This window comes from Aythya marila (assembly GCF_965140915.1).
Source record: "Aythya marila genome assembly, chromosome: 2".
In the NCBI taxonomy this organism is placed as follows: Eukaryota; Metazoa; Chordata; class Aves; order Anseriformes; family Anatidae; genus Aythya; species Aythya marila.
Window position 1 is genome coordinate 133,229,765 of NC_139043.1, and position 24,052 is coordinate 133,253,816.

Consider the following 24,052-nt stretch of genomic DNA (forward strand, 5'->3'; position numbering starts at 1 on the left):
AAAACTGCCCCGTTGCTATTTCTGCTAATAACTACCCACGGGTTGGGCTGGCAAGGTTTTAAAATGAAACAGCCCTTAAGCGTGTTGGTACTTCTGTTAATTTGTTAGCTTATCCTCAGACAGGCCAAACTTTGAGGGCCAAACATGACTGTGACTACAGGACTAAAACGACCGTGTTGTGATGGGAGTTAGCTCTGCAGAGGGACCATATCCAGCACAAGCAGTGTCCCCCAGCCTCCACCTGGAAGCTTTTAAGGTGTTTTTTGGCAATGTCAGCCCTATCCCAGTGTGTCAGGGCTCCCTTGTCCCCGTGTTCATGTGCCACCGCTGTGTTGTGCTGTGCCGGCTCCCTTGCCCGAACATGTCCTGGGGACAAGTATTGCTGTGCCCAGCCCGTCAGAGCTTGGGACTGCTCCAACGGGGTATTTTTATCATTCAGATCCCTCAGATTCGTAGGGTTTAAACATGTGAGTGCCGGGTTTTCCGGATTTTTTTTTTTTTTTTTTTTTTTGGAGGGGAATTCAGCTCAAAGCGATGCCAGCGGCACCCGCCCCGGGAGCCGGGGTAAACTGAGGCCAGGGCGGCGCCGAGGAAGCCATTTGCAGGACAACAAAAGGCTGCAGGGCCAAAAACCCCGGACCGAAATAAGGCATTCTTGGGTGCCATCTACCGGTACTTTCTCCTTTCAGCACTTTGACACCGGGGCCGTCTGCGACCCTTCAGCACTTTACGGAGCCGCGCTCCGCCTGGGGCTACCTCAGGGTCCCGTCCCAGCACCTCCGAGCTAGGAGGGCGCGGGACCCTCACTGAGGGAATCGTTTGGGGAAAAAAAAAAGAATCAACCCAACCCTCAAGCCCTGTTGGAGGAGCTGCCATTTTACTGAGGGCTCGCCCCCGTTGCGGGGTGAGGAAGGGGCCGTCCCCCTCCTGCTGCGCGGGCCGGGGTGAGCGACAGGAGGGGCGGGGCGGCAAAATGGCGGCCGCCGCCATGGCCGTGGTGGGGCTGAGGCAAACCCCGAGCCACCGCCTGGTGAGGGCGGCGGGGGCCCTGGGCGGGCAGCCGTGGCTGAGGGAAGGGAGGGCGGCTGTGGCGGCGGGCTGGAGCCGGCCGGAGCCCGGGGGAGAGGTGCAGTACTGCGCAGAGCTGCTGCGGTGAGTGCTTGGAGGGGGGGGGAGGTCGGGCTCCGCCGCCCGCCCTGCCCGCCTCAGGGGTGGGGAGAGCCGGGGAGCCGGCCCCGAGCCCTGAGGGGGACCCGGCTCCGGGATGGGGCTGAGGAAATCCTAAGCTTAGCCGGCCCCTTTCGCTGTGGGTACGCCTTTCTCGGGGACGTGCGAGGTCCTGGAGTGCCCCGCGGAGCGCCCAGGCCCTGCTCCTCTTGTGGTGTTTTTCCCCTTCGGTCATATCGGGACCGCAAATAAAAGCCCGCGGTGGATAAATATTGGGACTGCAAGGCTGATTTAATCTGTAAACAGTGTTAATTATTATTATTTTTCTTCCTTCTTTCATAGCTGCTTTTCTTCCTGAAGCGTTGAGCATTTCCATTTTGTTGTTTCAGATTATGGAGGGAGAAATCATCGAAATGGGTGTTTAAAAATAAGCAGGAAAGGTTTCAGGTCTGGGTTGCTGGGAAGTGGTCAAACTTTCCAAGGACTCCTTGGAAAAATGAGCAGAGGAAATCCCCCAGCTGGACAGACCTGAAGTAGCTGCCCTGACCTTAAAGCATTTCTGGTCAAAAACATCTGCCTTTGGTCAAAGCCCAAGGAGCAGGAGCACAGCCCGGAGGCTTTCAGGTCAGGGACGCTTCCACTTGGCTTCTGGAGCTGCAAGCGATGTGCAACGCCCTCTGCTTGCTTCCTAGTCCCCGAGAGTTCAAAGGTAGAGTTAGAGAAAGAAACCCACCTGCTGTGTAAAGACTCCTGGTTTCTATTTGGATACTGTAGTTGTTGATGAAAGCAGAGAGAAGGCTTCCAAGTGTGTATGGAAGGAGTGGAACAGGGTTGTCATCTCCCAAGTGACAGGTGTAAAAGACACAAAGTCACTCGTGGTCAGCAGTAATGGTTGAAGTGGGACAGCTAATGGAGAGAAATGTGACAACCTTACATTTTCAGTGAAGCAGCAAGCTGCAGACCTCTTCAGGTGCCTCAGCGTGCATAGCTGGGCTGTGGTTTAGTTGATAAAATTAGAGATTGTGGCTGTGTTTTCGTGGTTACTCTGCCCAGGGCTTACCTGTTACTCAGGAGATCAAAGGCTGAGAGTACAAGCCATATATACAGTTGAAATATTTTCAGTAACAAACAACTGTGAACAGAATAGTTAGGTCCCAAGTCACCGAAGCTAAGCTGGTTAGCATTTTTTGTTGTTCCTATTAAACATTTTTGTTGTTTTAATGTTATATTAAAACATTAAAAAAAAAAAAAAAACTTATAAAAATACATGAGCGTTTACAGTAGCAAAATGAGAAGTGGTTATGCTTTTGGCATCATTTAATTGAAGCTGCAGTTCAAATAGGTCTTTTAAAACTCACTTTAAGCTGTTTGATTCAAAATATTTTTCTGTAGTAGATATGTTTTCCTGATTCTTGCTGTTGATGATGTCTGCTCTGGAAGACAAACTTAAAACCTGATGATGTTGCTCAGTTTTACAATGTGGAAGAATTTCTTAGGACTCTAAACTTTTAATGACACTGAAAGACCAGTAACGGTCCTAATAAAATCTTCCTGCTGTGGGTTAATATGTAAGCTTATATTTCTTTGAGAGGGAAACTACGAAACACTAAATGGCAGGCTACCTTAAGTTCCCTCCTTTCTTTTTTCCTTACCCTAACACGCACACACAGTTGGGTTGCAACATCATCTGCACCACTACAAACTTTGTTTTGCATGCTGAGGCTTCGCTGAAGGTTCCAGAAAAATTTGCTTTTCTTCTGTTATATCCAAGGGGGCAATGTCAACATAAAATTCATGCTTTTCTGTGTTTTCTTTTTTTTTTAAACTTTTTTTCTGGTACCTGCAATCTTTAAACTTAGGGTAATTGGAGGAAGATTACCAGAGGGAAGACAAACACCTCCCTTGTGCTGCTGTTTGCTTTGTGAAATGTATTTTCAGGAGGTAGTGGTGTTTCTGTGTTGTGTGAACAACCCAGGCAAGCAGCATCCCTGGGACTTGGAAAAAGTGGCTGTAAACCTTGCAGCTCTGCCCAGGTTGGGCAATTCTGGGTATTTTTACAGTCTGTTTAGAAAAAAAAGAAATGCTGGATTTTGAGCTGATGATACTTTTCAGAAAGAGTCTGAACTGGGGGAGGTTTGATGCATCTGTTGTTTATTATGAATGTGGCCTTTAAAGCCTGCTAAAATCCACAAATGCTGTTTTCACGTTGATGCTTGTGGCTTTGCATCAGGAAAACAAGTTTCACGAGTATTAAGAAAACTTCTAAGCATTTGCTAGCTATCAAGCTGCTGTGTATTGTAGGGGTAAGAAACTGGTACGTTTCATTTCCTCTTTGTTTGGTGCTAAAAGCAGCAACCCTGATTTTAACCTCTAGTTTTAGTTTTTTTTTTTTTTTTGTAACCTCTGGTTTTAGGTGGTTTTTTTTTTTTTTTTTTTTTTTGCTGTTTTAAGCCGACATTCAGAAGAAACAGGAGGACATTTAAGAACTGCAGACTTGTTGCAAACGAGTAAATGTTTAACTTGACGCCTACTTCTCCGTTCTGGAGGCATTGCTGCTTTTCTTCTAATGAAGAATTGAGTTTTAGGTTTATCAGAAGGTACACAAACACTGTTCAAAACAAGCAGTTTAGCTTTCCTGAGGTGGCCAAATGCTTTTGGTCGTACAGTTATGAATGATTTTGCGATTTATAATCGTTCTCTGTGTGCCCTGATTGTTTTTAATTGAATGGCACACCCAAGTGGTCGAATGAAAGCATATCACTTCGGGTTGGCAGTGAGTTACCTGCTGTGAAGCTGCCACTGCAGCACAGAGTTTTTATGCTTTTAGCAAACAAAAAACTTGGTGGTTAAGCAGGTATGTTCATGCCAAGCCCCCCAGCACAAGCTTTTAAAGAAATTTGACTTCATGTTTAGAGCAGAAGCCTGGAGGTCAGACAATCTGGATTCCATTTGCAGTTCTGCCACGGGTTTGTTCCATGCCTTCAGCCAAATACCTTGAGATCTGGATCTGAGAGGTGTGTTGAGAGTTCATCTTGCATTGCCCCTCTCTCAGAGCTTGCCTGATTTTAAAATAAGCTTAAAAGCTGCTACTTTTACAGAGTCAGAGTGTTGAACTATAACTTTCCTTCTCTTTTAGGAGTTCTGTACAAAGCAATAGCTTGCCTGATTTACATGGTGCTATAAATAACGGGTGTATTTTCTTTCCTTTTTATAGAAAGCGTGACTACGAAGGGTTTCTGTGCTCTTTGCTGTTGCCTGCGGAATCGCGAACCTCTGCTTTTGCTTTAAGAGCCTTCAATGTGGAACTGGCTCAGGCAGGTATTAAAATACACTTGTGATCTCTGGAAATGTGAAGGAACAGTTTCGGGACCCTAAATTACACTAGTAGCTGGCGTTTTGTTGAGATTTAACTTAAAGCGCAATGGATAAAGAAGCCAATACAAATTTCTGGTTTGGAATGGCCCTTGGGAAGCAGCCAGCTTCCCCCAGTTTCTTTTGCTCATGTATGTAGCTTTTCTGACTCGTTTATGCCTTCATTTTTGAAATGAAGTGTTAACAGACAGGCTGATCCTTGCGACTATGATGTAACTGCACCTATGTCCTGGCTTGAAATGCAGTGGTTGGGTCAGGGAAGTGTAACTAGCCCCTGTGTTAAAAGGTCAATCAAAAACCTGAATGATGTAACCCGTCCCAGGTCTTTCCTGGCAGGAGTTAGGTAAGGGAAATGCTTCCAGGAGGGAAGTTTGGAATTAGAGAGCTGTGGGAGGGGAGTGGCTGCACCCTCCCACTTCTGCTGGGCGGCCAGAAGCTGCTGGGGCAACCACAACGGTTGGCAACCTTTGCCAGGAAGGAGCAGTCCCAGAGATGTGCTGACCCAGCAACCCTTCTGTGGGCTGTGCTCCTGGCAGCCCTCGCAGGGCTTTGCTCCCTCACCACTCTTATCTCTGCTTCTTCTCCCAAGAGAAGAAGGTAGGAGTTGTCCAGAAATTCATTTCCACGGGTTTCAAAGTCGGGTTGTGGTGAAGGTTTCATTTTTATTTACTCTCTGCGGCGTTCATATGGTTTACTAGGAGTAACCGTAAATTCTGAGCCCTTCCCCTAGTGAGTTTGACCGTCCTGTGTCTGTCTTTCCAGTCCAGACAGACCCGAGTGCCTTAAGGAGGCTGTGAATTTCACTCCAGGTATATCCTTTCCAGATCAAGGACTCCATAACTCAGAAGACCACCGGTCTGATGCGAATGCAGTTCTGGAGGAAAGCTGTGGAAGATATATACTGCGATAACCCACCCCATCAGCCAGTTGCTGTAGCACTGTGGAGGGTAAAAGACATCTTTATTGTCCCAAAATTCACTTGAGCAGATTATTGCTCTGAGAAATAATTCTATTGCTTTGTGTCTGCTGACAGCTTTATTTTTATGTCAGACAGGTAATGTAAAAGGTGTGTATGTCTGTCTGTGATGTTGCAAGGTACCTACGAAGAGCAGAGTTGGAAAAGGAGAATATTTAGGTAGGATTTACCTGGAGGCTCAGACTTCTGTGAACCGACTGCTTTTTTTCTCTGCTGTTTAGGAGAAGGGCAAAGGAAATTGTGGTAGACTGAAAGCTGATAGCGAGTGAAATGTGTAAGTAAACTTCCCTGAGCTAATTCTAGTCCTGCCTGAGGAGATAAGTTTAAAAAAAGGCAGGAAACTAAGCAGAGAGGTTGATATAGCAAATAGCATATGAGGAAAAGCCAAAGCTTTTCCCCTCGATGCTGATTCAGCATCACAGAATAATTTAATTTTTAGGGGCCTCTGGTTGTCAGCTAGTCCAACTTCCCACTCAAAGCAGGTCAGACTTCAGTTGGTAGCTATCAGGTGTTCAGGGTCATGCTGAGTTTAACTTCTAAAGATATGCAAGTTCTGTAAGGCCTGGACTGGAAGAGCTGAATTTTGTCTAATGCGGGGTTAGAACAACACAGTTCTTGTGGGGTTGGAGCGTTTCACTTGTTGCCGTCTTGGCTTCACATCTGCTCTCTGCTGCACCTCTGAGAGCACGAAAATGAGTCCTTTCCAAATCTTTAAATGAATTTTAGCGGTGCCGAAACTGCAGCCTGTCCTTGATTCTTCCTCCTTCAAATGTGAAATAAAACATAAGCAAGCATTTGTTCCTGTCTACCTGCACTCAGGTTAAAATTGGATTTAAACGAGGTGCTGTTTGTTTAACTAAGAGAAAAGCCAGGTAAAGCCAAGAAATAAAATAAAGGAAAAACACCTGTTATAGGCACTTCCAGGAAGACCAGAGCTATTCATAAGCATCTCCAGCTCATACAAAATCTGTGCTGTAACAAAATGTTTGTACGGCTAGGATGAAGACTGGCAAATGTTGTGAGCCTTTTTGCAAAGTTACAGGACTTAGCATATCACCCTGGCTGGATCTTTAACACAAACATTAAAATGCAGGATTGGGAGTTCTGCGTGTCAGTTATCTCTGTGCCTTTGATTTTTATTTATTTTTTTTAATTCTTTCTGTCTCCGTTCCAGCCTATGGCATACTGCCAGGGAACAAGACGGTTTTCTCCCCAAATGCCTTCATCTCCTTTCCAAGGAGGAACTTGCTTTTGTGCAGCTTACTTTTGTTTCTGAAGATGTCCTCTTATTTAATTGTCTGAGTAGATTAGGTACAAGTCAGTTTTGGGTATGATTGTATATACTTTTTCCATCACTTTTAATTTCAGGCTGCTTGTGTGTCTATCAGTGGGGGCAGAAATGTTCATTAGCTGAAGCTCAACTTAGAAAAAACATCCTTCAGATATAAATCATCCAGATAGCAAGATACAAATTGCAGCCCTTTGCAGCAGCTCTGACTGCCAGTCATAGTCCTTTCTCACAAAGCAGAAAATTGATTTTGAAGTGGAAGAAAGAAATGGCCCATCTCTCTGGTAAGAGTTGACCTTACGTGTGATTTCTCTGAAGGCAGACCAACAAGAAGCAATCCAAACAGAATTGGTTGTGAAATAACTTCGGAATTATTTCTCAACAGCTTATTTTTAGGAGCTTTGTTACCTCTGACCACTGCAGAACCCTGTAACAAGCAAACAGCACAGCCTGTCCTGGTGACTTCTACGCTCAAGAAAATCCTCTCCCATATTTCTAAATCATATTTCTGTATTTCAGCGAATGCCCAAGAATGACCTATTTAAAGAGTGCAGCTTCACAAATCTCTGTGAATATCATTGCATTTCCTAGAAAGTAATGTTGGGAAATAGATTGGCTGAACTCTTCAAGTGTTGCAGAGCTGTTAATAGAACTAGCATGCCTTTGGCACGGCGTTTTTTATGTATCCTGTGTTCTCACTGTTGACTTTGTATGAAGACAGCTTTGATTTTCCAGGAAAAAAACGCTAATTCATCACATTAAAAGTTTTTTTTAAAAAAAGTTCTGTATATTCCAGAGTACTTATATTTGGATTCCGAGAGTTTTATGCCAGTAAAGTGTATAAATAGGCTATAAAAATATTTCTAGAATTATTAATAGCTCAACTCTCAGCGACTTTCATGTAATCCTAGATAGCAATTATATATTTATATTTTTTTTCCTGCTTCTGTGTCCATTTTGAACATAAGAAGAGCCTAATTCTTCATTTCTGTTGCAGTTATTTTTGAAAACTTGAAAAATGAGGGTGTGTTTGGATGACAGTGGTTCAGAATAGATATAATGTGCAAATTGAGCAGAACTCAGTTTGGTTCTTTAACTCTTGACCTTCTGTGACCGATTTATTTGCAAAATTGTACCTAAGGTGAATGAGTAAGAAGCAAAACTGAGTTGCAGATGTAACTTAATTTGTCCTTTTTTTTGTCCCTGGAACTTTCTCAAAGCAGAATTTGTTGAATCAGCAGTAAGATCTAAAATAAGTAAATAAATAAAATCTAAAAAATATCTTTCAACCTTCAGAATGCAGTGCTATCATCGTTTTATATACGTCAACATGAATGTTTTATTTGATATTTTTCAGGCTGTCAAGAGGCATAACTTGACTAAAATGTGGTTCACAAAGATCATTGATGAAAGAGTAAGTATTTACCACTCAAAGTCTGATTCCGTTTTCAGTCACATTAGAATTTCTCCCCTTAATTTTATGAGTTTGTATGTAAAAACGAGAGCTTAAGTAATTAATCTCTTCCAGACAGTGGTATTTCTCCTGAGAATGGTACTTTCTAATTTCCTTTTAATTCTTCTTTAGTGCTCTTACTTATAATTTCTGCCCGTTTTGGCCAAAAGGGCTAATAGGATCCATGTAGAATTTTAATAATGTAGCTTGTGAGTCTACACCTTTCTTTCTCTCTGCTCTGATAACTAGTGTATCTGTGCCCATGATTTCTGTTGTTGGCCTCTGTTTGTGATTTACAGTGGTTTCCCCCACTGTAAATCCATTTTGAGTTATGCTTGGGTACCTTTCTGTATGTAAGTGAGGGAAGTCCTACCAGATGAGATTAAACAGTAAGATCTTATTCACCTGTTAAGAACTTTGGAAAACTGCATTTTATTAGAAAAGGAAACGAAGATATAAAAGAAGCAAGCCTCATTCATAGTCTGTTTTTGTACCATTCCAATCCTGCCCCATTCATCGGCATCTTTTTATTCTTCCTCACCTCTTTTACCATGTCATTTTGCCCCTAAATAGTCTTTCTCTTATGATGAGTCTTGGAAATAAAACCTCAAAATTGGAATGACCCCTTTGAACCTTTCTGCCACACTTTGCCGCTTATTCCTCTTGTGGCTGTGGAGTTTTTGCTGAACAGTGCTGTAAATCAGAACATTAAAATAGCAGGAACACTCTGCGAGTCATTGACTGAAAGGCTTCAGAGTTTTTAAATCTCAAAACTGGTGTATTTTAACCACAGTAGCTACTAGGACAGGAAGAACGTTGGAGGGTGTTATATTTTTGAGGTGTTTGCATACAGCTTTGAAACTTGTGTATTTGATGGATTGCTTTTTGTGTGTGTCTGCATATTCTAAAGAACATATTCCTGTTTATCTAAATTTCTCTCTGCTTCAGTTTCTAATAAGGTATTAAAATGGGCACCTCTATCATTTTGTTTTGGCTGTATCTTTTTTTTTTTTTTTCTGGAAAATTCTGATGTCTTTCTTGCAGAAGGTTATAATTGCTCCAGTACCTGGACTTGGCTGCAGCTGCAGTAGTTTCTGGTAGAGTAGCTACAGGTTTTAATGCCTGTTTCTACCTGAGTGTATGTTCCCCCTCTCTTAATTTTGTCGTTTGTTTCTAATAGTAAATTAATGTGAGTACAATAATAAACTTGCAGAAATAGCAGTTATATGTACTTCTTACTGAAGGTTTGCGTTCAAATTGCAGGAGAAGAATTTGGATGACAGAGCCTACAGGAACATCCAGGAGCTTGAGATGTATGCTGAGAACACGCAGAGCGCTCTCCTGTACCTCACTTTGGAAATGCTGGGTAGGTGCCTTCCCCTTTTTAGGTCTTGTTGATGACTCATTAGTGCTGGTATGATATTTATTGATGTTTCAAGGCAAACAAATGCACGCTTTTTTTCCACCAAGGTTTAATTTCAGTAGAATTTGTCACTTCAGGCACCATCTTAATGTTCAGCCGTAAACCTGGAATTGTAACTGCCGCTCTCCTAAAACTGCGCGCTTTCCTTAGAAGCTGTTGAGTGGAAAGTTCATTGAAGTGTAGTTCCATACGTTGTTCTTTCTCTTAACAATGTCTTCTATTTTCTTGTCCCTATTACGGAGTGTGGTAAATTCAACTTTCCTGTATTTTCTGATTGTGCCACGTGGCAGAACACAAAGTGCTCTGCAGCTACTGTTCTGTATCATTGTGATCTGTACTAGCTATCTTGGAACAGTTGACTTCCAAACCTGTAAGATTCCCTTGGGAATGTTGCAAATTTGGGTCTGAATCCTCGCAGCTTCCTAACTGTAGATTAAATATCAGCGTTTAGGCTGAGCGTGAGTCATTAATTCTTATTCTTCGAGACTTTCTTTTCATCCCTAGTTACATGCAAAGCCTGAGTTGCCCAGTCAGTAAGTTATACTCATTGATTCCTCCAAGCCCCAGTCTGCTTTCTACTGCCATTGCCAAAATAAATCCGTGTAATTTTCCTACATCCTCACAAATGTAGGCAGTTCTATCATGGATCAGTACGCTCGTTAGCTAAATAGTTAAATAGCGCTGTAATACACATCAGGAAGACCCCTCCGCAGGCCTGGCAGTGTGTTTCTAAACATTATTTCTGCACTTCCAGGTGTGAGGGACATCCACGCCGACCACGCAGCCAGTCACATTGGGAAAGCGCACGGCATAGTTACCTGTTTAAGAGCAACTCCCTACCACAGCGCAAGACGAAAGGTCGTTCTTCCCATGGACATTTGTATGTTGGTAAGAGAAAGGAGCTCCCTGGATCTGAACAATAAAATGTTTCAAATAATTGTCTCAACACTAGATAGGTCATACTCTGTTAGCACAGAAATTTCGTGCCTAAAAGAGGGGCAACGAAGCTGGGGTCGTCTCCCAGGCACCAGGTGGTAAGACGAAATGGCCTCAAGTTGTGCCAGGGAAGGCTTGGGTTGGATATTAGGAGAAATTTCTCCACCGAAAGGATTGTGAGGCATTGGAACAGGCTGCCCAGGGAAGGGGTTGAGTCACCGTCCCTGGAGGTCTTCAAGAAACATGTAGGTGTAGAACTTTGTAGCATGGTTTTAGTACGAGGTTAAAGGTTGGACTTGCTGATCCTAGAGGTCTTTTCCAACCTGTATGAAACAGAATGCCTTTCTTAATCTGTTCTTACAACACTTTCTGCTGTGCCCCTGTAATACCCATTTGTCATGGTTTTATATCTTCTGGGGGGAGAGAGGAGTGACCTTCAGGAAACTCCAGGGTGATCTTGTTCCTCCCCCCCTCTTTTTTTTAAAACTTGTGTTAAATCCAGTAGTATTTTAGCTTTAAGTAGTCTGCAAAAGGCACAGACACTGAAGTAGGTTGGGTTTATAGGGTTGCAGAAAGGAGCTGCTCCCTGCTTTCAGCCCTTCTGGGACTGGGTGGTACAGGAGGCCTTCCAAGTTCTTTGGTTTTCAGCCAGAGCCTGAAAATTCACAGTCATCCTTGCTGCGGAGGGTGTTTTACAGTGAGACTGCATAGTTAAAGATCAGGAGACTGGCAGGCAGCTTGCGTCCCTTCTGTGCAGGCTGAGCATCCTGCAAGCATTTCAGCTGCTGGCAAGTACTGCGGAGTTGCACTTGAAGCTCTACCTCCTGTGGAGCCTACCTGCCTGCCTTTGTGCAGTTTTCATGTCTGAACGTTGCAGAGTTCATGCAGAAAAAAACAGTACCAACTGTTCTCTTTGTTCTCATGATTTTATTTTCTAAGTGACCAAAAAAATAGGGGGTGGTGGTGGTGCAGGGAGGAGGCAGCAGCAAAACACATTTAGGCCCTTTCAGCCATATGCCTGCAATTTGGTTGCTGGGTTGGGCTTTTGAGGTTTCTTATCTTTTGTGAAGCTAAAACGGAGGCTTTGATATTTGTTGAAGGGTTTTTACTTTATGATTTTCCTTCCCGTGTCTAGCATGGCGTTTCACAAGAGGATTTCATAAGAGGCAAGCAAGAGAAAAATGTGAGAGATGTCATTTATGACATTGCCAGCCAGGCCCATATTCACCTAGAACATGTGAGTTTCCTTCCTTTTTTTTTTTTTTTTTTCTTTCCAATAAATATAATTGATGCTAACCTTTTACAAAACATTGTGAATGTGTTGTTAGAAGATTTAGAGCTGCATCAAAGGGCTGGAGATTGTTCAGCCTAGAGAAGAGAAGGCCCCGGGCAGACCTTACAGCAGCCTGCCAGTGCCTAAAGGGGGCTACAGGACAGCTGGGGAGGGACTCTGTGTCAGGGGGTGTAGGGATAGGGCAAGGGGGGATGGCTTTAAACTGAAAGAGGGGAGAGTTAGATTAGACATTAGAAAGGAATTCTTCACTCAGAGAGTGGTGAGGCCCTGGCACAGGTTGCCCAGAGAAGCTGTGGCTGCCCCATCCCTGGAGGTGCTCAAGGCCAGGCTGGATGGGGCTTTGGGCAGCCTGGGCTGGTGGGAGGTGTCCCTGCACATGGCAGGGGGCTGGGACTGGGTGGGCTTTAAGGTCCCTTCCGACCCAAACTGTTCTGTGATTGTGTGATACTTTATTTCAGATATTTCAAGCTTAGTTACTTTGAGAGATGTTCAAATTTAAGGAAAAAAAGAAACACAAAACATTTAAATATTTTACAGCTACTTCTGTGTGAATACGATATTTATCCGTCTGTACAGATGTAGAGGAGACAGTTTTCTCACTGCCAGGTCCAGTTGCATGTATATAAACACTGCCTCAAAGCCTTACTGCTGGGAGAGAAACTTCCAGCAGACTTCTCTAGGAATACGCCAGCATGGGATCAGCACCGCAGGAGGCACTGGTGAAGTACCATCTGCACAGCGCAGCGGGATGGCTGCCAGGAAAGCAGGGCACGTTGGCTTTAACTGCTGCTTAGTGTGTGGGGAGGGAGGATTCGTTCCCCAACTTGGCCAGCTGTGCTGAAACAATTATAGTATTTCCCTCAGCCCAAGGAGGAGAGCCCTTCATTTTCATTTTTCTGAAGGTAAAATGAGGCATCCCTCGTTTGTTCCATGAGTTGTTAGCTAGTTGATTGATTTTTTTTGTTGTTGTTGTTGTTGTTCAAATGCAGTTAGTTGAGTAATTCTTTTTGTCACAGACATGCAGCCTCAGTCATTACTTTTAATGCAGACTATTTATAATTAGGTGCATTCCTGGTCATGTTGTTTCACCTGCTGTCTCTGGTTTTGTTGGCACATGCCCAAGGAAACTGTTTATCCCATTTTTGAAGCAGAAAACAGAGGAAGAAAATGCAAGGTCACAGCTGCCCACTATCTTTGATATTTAAGCTGAAACCTTTTGATTTTTTTTTTCCCATTACTCCTCTACCTGCAGTGCACGCTGTATAAAACCCGTTGACTCGGGTTGTGATTGTGGTTACAGAAACACTGAGCACTTGGCCTGAAATGCCTCCTATCAGTGTTGGGAGGCAAGGAAAATAAGCAACAGAGACAGAGATGATTCAGTTTTTTAAGGCAGTTCTTTAGTCAGTTCTTTAACTAAGCAGAACCTCAGTTCTTTTCCCTCCCACCCCATTCCCAGAACCCTGCCCAAACTGCACGCTGAGAGGTTCCTATGGAAATATGCAATGTGATCGTGTAATTGGAGCCTATAAAGAAAAGTATGAACACAAAGAAAACAGATCAGGGCAATAATTAGCGTTTTGTTCAATTGAGTATTGGTCTTGGCCCCTCTCCCCATCCTTTTTTAATAATCTTAATAAAAAAAATTCCTCGCTGAGTACTTGCCCCAATCTCCATCAGCATCAGTGGAGAATAATAGGCAGTGGGGGGTCTCTAGAGGGTTCAAACTACTTGAGACTGGCATTAAGAGGCTGTAGTGGTAGGGTATTAGTCTCATTAATGATCAGATGGTCTTTGTTAATGCAAAGATAAAGGTACTTTTTCCCCTAATGGACGAAATAGGCATTTGCAGGCAATGCTTTCTGGAGATTTCAACACTTGGGGTGAAAGTAATGGGCTAGTGCCTTGAAATGCGTCTATTCTGTGGCATTTGGTTTTGCTTAAGGGATTCTCAGCCACTGCCCTCTGTGTTGGTTGGAATTATGGGGGGTAGTGAAGCTTAAACCTGCAGAGGGTTTAACCTGCTCAGAATTAGACATGTGTTTTGGAGGATGAAGATAAGTTATCATCCATCTTTCTAAATCAAAAGAAACAATCTTAAATTGCTTAAAAAAAAAAAAAAGTGTCAGGGCTATTAGATGAAGCATGTTGTAGGAATATGGCACTGAATCTTGGGAGAGAAGTTTCTGAAACATGGTCAGCTCTTCCTGAGACTGCTGCCAATGACCAGCAGAGGGCAAAATAAGATAATGAAAATTGCAGTTTTCTTTAGGACTTTGGTGTTTTATTAGAATAAAAGCATCTAATAAAAGTGTTGTGTCGGTCCCACAGTGAACCCTTTGAAATGTACTAGCAGGCTTTACTCGTTCCCCTTTTTCTCTTAAGCAGTGTCTCCCACATTCCTCTAGGATGGTCTCCCGTGCTTCTTATGATAAAAGATAAATGCAAAAAGCATTTATCATAATTTATCGCAGCTATGCTATATCAGTTTAGCAGGGAAGATAACATGCTTTCTAAATGACAATCATACAAACCCGTTCTGAATTAAGAAGATCAAGCAAGATTACTTTCTTTTTTTTTTCATCTCACAATTAGTAAGCCAGAATATAAGATCAAGGAGCGTAATTTTCCTTTTATATATATGCACGTTATTTCATCTCAAAGTTTTAAAATAATTTGCCCTCTGAAAAGATTTGGTATTTTTCCTTCCTAAAGTTTCAGCCACGATTTCTCTAGAAGAAATCTAGAAAATTAACAAACTCACTCATACTCATCAGTGTTTGTGAAGGGCTTTTTTTAGTTTGTTTTAGCAAAAGAAAGGACAAAACTAGAAGGGACTCACTATTTATAAATAAGCACTACGGAAGGTTTGCTTCAGTTCTGTTAGAGGTAGCTGAGTCGTACGTGTGTTTAAACTGTAGATTTGATACAGCTGTGGTTTGGGCTGTTTACACACAGACACTGAGGACCTGAGGCACTGACTGAATACTTTCAGAGTGCCATGAATAGGAATGAAGCATAATTGAAGTGCTGGGACTGATGGTAAGGCTGCACCAAAAAGGTCCAGAACAAAAGACTCAGAGAAAGGCATTGCTGGTCTTCCCTCAGTTCTGTCCCTTGGGATGCAAAGAATTACTTGGTTGGGAAAAAAATCGCTCTGCCACATTTATTAAATCAGATGCAACTTGGAACTTCGTAGGAGTGAGGGATGCTAATTTACATTGTTTTATTATTTATTACGTAAACTGTAAGGTTGTCAAAAGATGAAAGAGTTGTAGCAGGCGTCTCCCAGCATTACATACTTCGTGTAATTACTTTTGCATAGGGTGAGGGATGTGAGGGATGGTGCTGGCTTGCACGTAGTGAAAAATTACAGCTTCAGTATGTCAAAGTAAGCAGGGACAAAGCTCATTCTGTTGGCTCTAAATCCGTACAGAGTAATTGCTGTTTAATCTGAAACGTTAAACTCTCCTGATGAGTTGTTTTTGTTTTTTTTTTCCTCACCCCGTTTACTTTCAGGCTAGATCTTTCAGGAAGAAAGTCCCTGCGAAGGCATATCCTGCTTTTTACTGTACGGTGGGTGTGATATCGTGCGCTGGTGAAACGCCGGCCTTGGTTTTGTGCAAGTGTGTTTGTGAAGAGGAGAGCACCACGTTAAACATTGTTAACTAATGCTTCACGTGGCTATGGGAGAATGTGAATCCTAAACCTGAAAGTCGTAATGTTCCCTTCTGTGGAACCTTGTAGCTTTGATCAATGCTTCAATCCTTCTTTGTCTACGTAATTTCTCCAAAGGTGTCTGTGTATTCGTAGCCTGTCTAATGCAAGGGGCCAAATCCTTGTCTATTTTTATCATTGCTAGTTGGTCTAGTAGAAATTAATGCTTCTCTTCTCAAAATTTGTCTTCTCTGCATCCTTCAAATGCGATGGTTACACTGCCACTTGCTAAAACAGGCAAACTGTCAAGCCTTTTTGCAGTTCCTTCTCGGGTTCATGTAGCACTTTTTAAATTTAATGCCCAATTGTTTGTGTGCACCATATGGACTAAGCTTTTTTTTTTCTTTTCTTTTCTAGGTTGCTTTAGATGCTTATTTATATAATATACGGAAAGTGGACTTCAATATCTTTCATCCAAGCTTACAAAAGAGGAGTACATTATTACCGTTGTATTTATATATTAGATCTTGGAAAAAAACATATTAAAATTTTCTTAATATGAAATTTTCTCAGGCTGATGCTTTTTTATTCTTTAATGTCTTCACTTGATAGACGTGTTAAGTGTCTGACTTCACCCTTGAGCAAGCTGCTGTTCCTGGGAAGCAGCAGATGTGCATGAGCTGTAGCTGTCAGCCTGCTGGCAGCAGTTAAGTTTGTTCTTGGAATATTAGGCCGATCTCTCTGCTCCACAAGTCTGCCAAGTCATATGTCCTTGTCTGAGATTACTTTTCTTGTCTCTTTTCTTGTAATAACAGCAATGTGACAGAGTTCTTCTTGGACAAGTTCTGTGCTAATGGATCCTTCTGATAGCTTCCTCTTCACTGCCAAAAAACAAACACCAACAAAAATCCCCACCTTTGTTTGTGCCCTGAAGCAGTTACAATACATTCGGTGTGTATCAGCTCAGCAGTTCTGTTTTGTGCAAGGTGTGAACTCCGTGCAAGTACTAATGATGCCTCATGGTTGGAAGGATGATTGCACAGAGTTGGAAGCAAGAAAACTGTCAGGAAAAGCTCCAGCTGTTCCAGTTACCTAGTGTTTATGTAGGATTTCAAAGTGGTGAAATTATTCAGAGCCACAGCACAGAAATTATTTCACTGTGATGAGATTGAGCTTTGAAGTGACTCTAGGTAGTGGGAGGATCGCTTTACAACAGGTGAAGAAAACTCTTACAAGGTTTTTCTTTATTATTTTAATCTCCAACTCAGCCAAACGCTTCCTCACTGTGCTCTTAGCTTGGCATTGTCCTCCTCCTGCCCCCTTATCCCTTTCTGCCACTGCCCGCAGCTGCTGCTGTGAGGTGGGTTCAGCTGCCCCGTTGTTGATTCTCCCCGTGTCTTTCAGGATGCCCTCCTACGTGGCTTCCCTGATTTCCTTTTCTTCAGTAGTCTGATGAAACATATTCCTGAATGTTCCAGGTCATTTTAGTCCTCCCTCTCTGGAAAGATTGCTCTGGGTCTGGTGGGAATTTACTGGGAGCTTTGTACTTAGCATCTCTGAAGATTAAGTGCAAAATATGTTTGATTTGTGTGGGTTTTTTTTTGGTGAAACAGTGCTTCCTGACATCCAGCGTGATTCGGTTACACAAATCCAGTAGTTTGCTCTGCCATCATCCTCATTCTATTAAATAAGCTTTTTTATTTTTTCCCAGAGATTTTTTTTCATCAGAGTTAATCTGCCAAGATGCTTGGTTTTATAACGGCCTCCTGTATTTGAGTGTACGGTGCTCCGTAACAAATCTCTGACAACAAAATTTGTGGCTTTTTTTTTTTTTTTAATCCCAAAATCTGTTAGCGTGGTGGAAGTTTTAGGAACCCAACATTAAATCCTTCTTTCAGCGGGTTCTTTCCCTTTGAATGTGCTCAGCTCTGGATCTTGCTTCATTACATCTATAATAGTAAAGACTCAAGGGTGATATGAACCTAGAAAAATCTATGTGGACTGGATCAGGAGTAGGCTGGATGGTTTTTAAAAGTAAGATACAGTGGATTCAGTCTGTATCCACTCTTGAAGGTGGCTGCTTTATCGTATCATTGGTGTTCTTGAATTTGGCAGAGGGGTCTGGCTAAAAGAAAATATTTTCTTCCTCTGTAGGCACCACAGCTCTTCCTGCCAATTGAAGAGCCAGGGCTTAGGCTCTGCTGCTACTATGAGGCCAGCTGCACGTTCACTCTGTTTCTGTTCTGGAGAAAGCCTTACAAATGTCTCTTTCTGTAGTTGCTCCTCGTTTTGTTCCTCGCTTGCTGAGCCAGGACAATAGCAGCAGCCCTGTTTTCCCTTTGAGAAAGAATCACCCTCCTGTAAAGCTAACTTTTGGCAGGAACTTAGAGAAACTTAGGGATGGAGGAGGAGGGAAAGAGGGGAAGCCACGCAGCATAACAACTGCATCGGGTTGTTTTGCTGATATCTCGCTTCCAGGCCGCGAGGCCAGTGCTCCGCTTTTGGTGTTGGAGTGGAACAAATCTCAGCGATGTGCGTACAAAGGGATCAGTGGAAGGGCTGATTTGTTCTAGGGTGGAGAAGAAACCATGTGATGGCAGCAAACGGTTAGCACGGCGAGAGGAATTTACCAGTGAATTTAGTAAACAGGATACGGAGTAAGGAAATTCAAGTTATGACTTCGGTCACGAGAGAGTTTTCGGTGATCTTAGAAAGCAAAGCAGCGCGTTGAAGTGCAGATGCTGGGAGGCTGCCTGAATAAGCGATCTGTGTCTGCTCTGTGTCCTTCCAGAAACTGTTCTTTCCTGGATCGCAGGGCCTGATCCTGCCCTTAGGGGCAGCGTTGGGAACGGGGGCATTAAATACCTGCAGACAAGGTGCTTGTAGGGTGGCTGCTTGCACTCTCCCCACTTATTTCTTCATTGCAGTCGGTGCCATGTAAGAAACTCATTTCACCAATTCTGGCAATGTACAATTCCCCATACTACAAAAAAATCATCCTGTTGTTGGATCTGACAACTTCCTCACAGTGGTGCTAACCTGCCAGTCGCACCTATCAAAAAAACTAGCAAATGTGTTGCTAGCTGCTAATTACACTTCTGAAAATAATTTCCATGCCTAATTGCATCACGGCTAGTTAACCAGCCCTTGTAAAACAGCGATCTAGCAGGTACGCTCCTCCGTGGCCATGTGTTTTGTGTATCTATTTGATCTTTATGGTCTTGCTTCCTTTCGGTTAAGCACTGAATGGTGTTTTTAAAAATATTAAAAAAATATTATTAAAAAAATATTTAAAAAAAATAAAAAATAACATCCACAGGTACATAGAACAGGACAAAATTTACAATCAAACCATTACGTTCAGGCTATAAATTAATTGGTATTTACCTTTATAGACAGGCAGCCATTCATGGATAATCATTCACTGATTTATGTTCTCATCTGAAGCGAACTTTAGAAACCTGCTCTGGTAGGAGTAAGCTAGATATGCAGCAGGTTAATCTGCTCTGGATATTTTCGATTCCCTGCTCTCAGATGGGCTTCTCCAAACCTGCCTGAAGTCTGAAATGCAGCATAGATGTCCATTTCTATTTCACAGATTTAAAAAAAAAAAAATAAAGCTGAGAGTTTTTAATGGAGGATGCTCCTTTTCTTCATGCTTGTGAGGGGACTTCTGAACCTTTAATCATGCAGTAATAACTGGCTGAGATGCTTTTTTTTTGCAAGTTGGCAGTGGATGGCAGCTTGTAAGCGGTAGCTACTTGTGTATAACCTGCTGGAAGGGCTGGGGGCAGCTACCCATGTAGTGCAGCCTGTTGTTTAAAAATAAACAACAACAAAAACCTCACTTTCAGTCGCTGCAAACGGCTGGAATTTGCTTTAAAACAGAAATCCTTTTTTTTGTTGTTGTTGTTTGTAATGCACACAATCTGCACTCATATTTCAAGCTGTGGTATGATGAGATGGGGCATCTTTAGTTGAGCTCTAAGTGATTTGTCCTTGTATTAAATAATCTGTGTTGTAATTTATCAGCCTTAAAAATTTATCGGCTATTAAAAAAATAGCTTTTGCTTTTTTTTCTTTAAGCACCTAAGGAATCAGTGTGCCCACTTACTCTTCATATTCACTGACAAGTTGCTGTAAGAAGTTATAAGGTCTCCTTTTGCTAATTTATTTATTTTTATTGTTATTGTTATTTCTATAGTTTAGGAAGCACTCAGTTTTTGTTGTCCATTTTGGATTTACAGCTATTCTCTGGGATTATTTTAAAGGAATGTAAAGGATGTTTTAAGTAACGCTATCAATGATGCAATATCTATAAGGAGACGTCATGTTTTCTTCCTGCTCCTACTTTGGTCTCTAATCTGTGCCAGCAGGACAGGAACTTTAGCAGGGAGGGGAAATTTTGTATGCAAAAGCATCTCCTCTGGTTTCCTACATCAGAATCACCGTGCTCTGGAGAATCAAAGCCAAAATGCTGGGGCTGGGCTGGGGAGATTGTTTAGACTTCTCTCAGTTTATAGTTTAAAAAAACAAAACAAGCCCCTCCAAACTCTTAAAAGATCAGAGAGCGTGTTTAGTTTTGCCAGAGTGTATCTAGATGCTGTTTCTTGACTTATGACTGCGTGTAATCAGTTAAGGCTGAAGCGTGAAAGCTTAGATTTTGTAATTTCACACCTTCTTTAGATACTGCAGGCAGAGCGAAACACTGGGGTTTAGAGCATCCATGCCTATTTAGATTGCCATGCTTAAATAAGCATAAAATTAAATGAGGGGGAAGGAGAAATAGTTAAGCTATCACTGTCAGCCTTCTTCAGTGTCAGAAGGACCACGCGCCTTCAAAGTGCTTGCATGTGGCATCCTGCTTTAGCAGCCTGGTCTCTCTCCTCCCCAAAACAGCCCAGCAAAGGTTGGTGGCTGTTTTCCCTCTGTGCAAATCCGTGAGATTCCCAGATTCAGTCAACTGCCCCCAGATATTTTCACTCTAGCTTTAAAAGAACCCAAAGCCAAACCCTCCCTAGGGGAGCTGAGCCAAAGGTGGCAATGTGTAAGGGATGATGGATGCAGTTTTCAGAAATTAGAGGTCTGAGCAGTAGCTGCAGAAGCTGTGTGAGATCTGCTTGCCTGCAAAGAATCAGCTTAATCTAAAACCACGATGCAAGGAGCTGCTGCTCAGCAGCTGCCCCTGATCTCTGCAGCCCCTTACCTTTAAAGTCGTCGTGGTGCCTGGAGCTGTGTCTGGGTAGGCTCAGAGCTGTCCCAGCGAGCTTCATCTCATGACCACATCGTGCAGGCTCTGCGTATGCAGCATCCTCTGGAGACCCTTGGCAAGCTGAGCACCTAAGAGCACAGCGTACAGCTGTGGTCCTTCATGGGTGTCCCAGGAATGGAGACCTCAGCCAGCTCCTCTCCCGAGACTGGGAATTGGGTGTTTATGTGCGTTTGAGATCGGGATCCGGGCCTCAGTCCGCTGGAAAGCTTTGCTGCGAAGCGCTGCTGCAGGGATGGAGGTCTGAAAATCCTTCCTTGCCAGCCCACAACCAGACGCTGTTATCACTGCTTAAAAAAACAACACAAAAGCAACAAAGATTCAAATACAGCGTAACATCTGTTTGTTGTCTCCTAACGTCAGGAGATGTAAAAGCACCCTATGAGCTATCCACGCTTTCCTCACCGAGTTATTGCTTGCTTCTGTCCAGGCAGAGTCGCTCAATCCAGAGTTCAGCCTCTTAACCCACGGCTCCGAGCAGGACACCTTGAGGATGGAATTCCAAATTTCAGCGTATGGTTTACTCAGGAATGAACACACGGGACTGGATTCCTTCGGTGTTTTGCAGAGCACTTCGTAGAGCCAGATTCCTGACAAATTGACATGATTTGTATGGTTACAAATCATATAGTCTAAACCTTTACTAAGATACACTTGAACTGCAAAAATGCTGTGCCTTCATGGTACTTGGAAAGCCAGAAAAGACAAAACTTTGGGCTTGCTGAAGCTTTCTCCTTAAAAAATCTGTCTTAACAGATTAATTTCTTAAAAGAGGTGGTGACAGTCTTCTGATTTCAACAGTGCAAGCTTGGAATTCAGCGTTACAGGTTACTTAATGAAAGCTGGCAGAAAAAATAACGTGAATATTTGAAGAGATGGGACAAACACCAAATAAATGGAAAGTTCTGTGTTTATGTTAATTTCTAAACATTAGGGGAAGGCATCAGTTGTTACGGCTGCTACCCTTCCAAATTCTTTCACACCTTTGGTGTGTGAGTGTGCCCTCTTGGTTACGAATTCTCACCACACGAAAACAAACAATGGGTTTTGTTGCTTTTCCCTTGACTGATCAGAAATTGCCCTCAAGTTCCGAAGAGATTTTGAATACACAGATGGTGAGCAACAGGCAGAAACAGTGTCAGGAGAGACGATGCATCAGAAAATGAGCTTGGCTTGAGCCTTTCTGGCTCTGTTATTTGTTAAGATACGGTGTTAAATGGTTATTGCTGTGCCTCGTCTGTGTGGTGAGTGCAGCAGAGGGGCAGAAAGAAAAAGCATTACATTGGAGTGTATCTTGAGCTCTGTTCAGAAATAACTGATCTGTTTGTGCTTTGTGGCTTTTAGGGTAGGTTAAGGTGTAAAATGCTTGCAAAAGATGTAAATGGAAATAGCTCAACGGAAAACTGAGGCCAAAAATTGCAGATATCCACCTGAATTCCAGTTCACAGCTGGGGGCTGGCTAAATTTACGGAACACATTTAAGCAATTTTAACTGAGAGAAGTTACAAATTGACCTGAGGTCTTGAATTTGAATCCCCAAGTTTAGTTTCTATTGTACGTGTACAGATACTGGCTCTTTAACATAGCGGTGCAAGGTCTCCAGTAAGCAGCAGTGGTTTATGTAATTCTAAAGCAACTTTCACAGCTTTTGAAAAAAAAATTGTAGACATCTAATGTACAGAAATCCACGTTGTTAATGTAAACTTGATGAAGTTATTTTTAAAAGATGCACAATTACTGATGTAATTTTACTGGTCGTTGCTTATAATATATGAAAGAGACAAATGTGCTCTTTCACAGCAAAAAAAAAAAAAAAAAAAAAAAGAAATGCATACATTCAGATATTTTAAAAATGAAATGCTTAAAACCAGTTGTATCTGAGGATATCAAACTGATTTTCTTTTGAATGCCTCTTCTCATTAACATTACATGCAAAATAATAGCCATATTCTTTCAATTTTATGTATGTCAAATACAGCTCCATTAAAATGATGTGTGAATCCTTATTTACCACTCAGCTATTTCCATTGCAGCTGTGGTCAGTTTGCTATGAGCCATTAATGATTTTTTTTTTTTCTTATGGCAAGAGTACAATTCTAATCCCACCTTGACCCGCCCGCAGTTAAACCACCTGCTGACCTGAATCCTACTCAGAGGATCAAGGTGTTCAGAAATGATTAACAGCATGTTTCCACAGTTCATCCTTGGCTCTGGCTGGTCAATGAGTTGGCTGTGGTGGGTTTGCCAGGAAGTAACTGATCAAAGGTTAGCAAGCAGTGATTATTTTCAGAATACAAGCAGTGGGTGTGCCAGCTCCTACAAAAGGGAGTGAAATTTTGTTAGCATATGTTTATAGATCATCTATACATTTTATATTGCTAATTTTATATCATTAAATATATTCTATTTTGAATCGAATAATTCAATCATCAACTAATGATTGTTTAAAGAATAAATACCTTTGCATGTGACTTTATGAAGCTGAAAGAAAAGGAACTAGATAAATTTAAGGATTCATTATCACTCGGTGTCTATTAAGGAACATATTAATTGCAACCTCTATTACATGAAGCTCAGTTCAAGGTAATTGCTCTATTTTCATTTGTTTTTCCTAAGCCTCCACTAGTAGGCGCTGTTTGGGACAGGGCACAAAGCTAAGCAGATGTCAAACAGGGCTTAGTATGACTGCTGTTAATTTTCAATAAGAGGCCTGTTTGGGGCATCATAGAGCTTTAAAACATTATTATTATTTTCCCTTCTATCTTTTGACTAAATGAACAGATTCCAAAAAGGAGTGAAGAAATGATAGGAGTGAAAAAGAAAACTCCCATGTTTTACAAAAAGCCTGTAGGAAAGAAAACTATTGCTGGTGGACTGCATAGTCCACACCAGAGCTTAAAAAGTTACAATATGGCTTAAGAAAAAAAAAAAAAAAAAAAGTGTTAATAGAAGTGGTTTTCATGCACACGTGGTTTTGTGGCCATTATTTGTTTTCTGCATAGGACCCTGATGGCTTTTCATAGTTTTTTTGTCTGGAGACTTACTGTCCTTCAACAGGCTCTCTCTCTGTGTTACAGATTGTTGGCTCTTCATCAGGGAATGTTTTGAAATTCCAGAAATCACTGAAAGGGATCGGATTTGTTAACTTCCAGACGGGATTTTGTTTTGGTTCCCCTGCTTGTTTTTGTTCTGGAGGAAATTCACTCACTGAACAGCG

At 42.3% G+C, this 24,052-nt stretch overlaps 1 protein-coding gene across 10 annotated transcripts; it reads left to right on the forward strand.

Moving 5' to 3' along the window:
* Positions 1 to 429: 429 nt before the first annotated feature.
* Positions 430 to 16,142, forward strand: NDUFAF6 (NADH:ubiquinone oxidoreductase complex assembly factor 6; the record flags this gene model as incomplete). Of its 10 annotated transcripts, none has more annotated exons than XM_082753012.1 (9): positions 430 to 672; positions 4,382 to 4,485; positions 5,364 to 5,486; positions 8,161 to 8,217; positions 9,520 to 9,622; positions 10,434 to 10,567; positions 11,751 to 11,852; positions 15,429 to 15,485; positions 15,984 to 16,138. In XM_082753012.1, the coding sequence occupies 8 exons, from the start codon at positions 4,465 to 4,467 to the stop codon at positions 16,110 to 16,112; spliced, it is 726 nt and encodes a 241-aa protein (XP_082609138.1). In that variant the 3' UTR covers positions 16,113 to 16,138. The 10 variants fall into 10 exon arrangements, with proteins under 10 accessions (XP_082609138.1, XP_082609135.1, XP_082609137.1 ...); XM_082753009.1 differs by having other exon boundaries at positions 654 to 672; positions 4,382 to 4,481; XM_082753011.1 differs by lacking the exon at positions 430 to 672 and adding an exon at positions 775 to 944.
* Between the last annotated feature and the right edge of the window lie 7,910 nt (positions 16,143 to 24,052).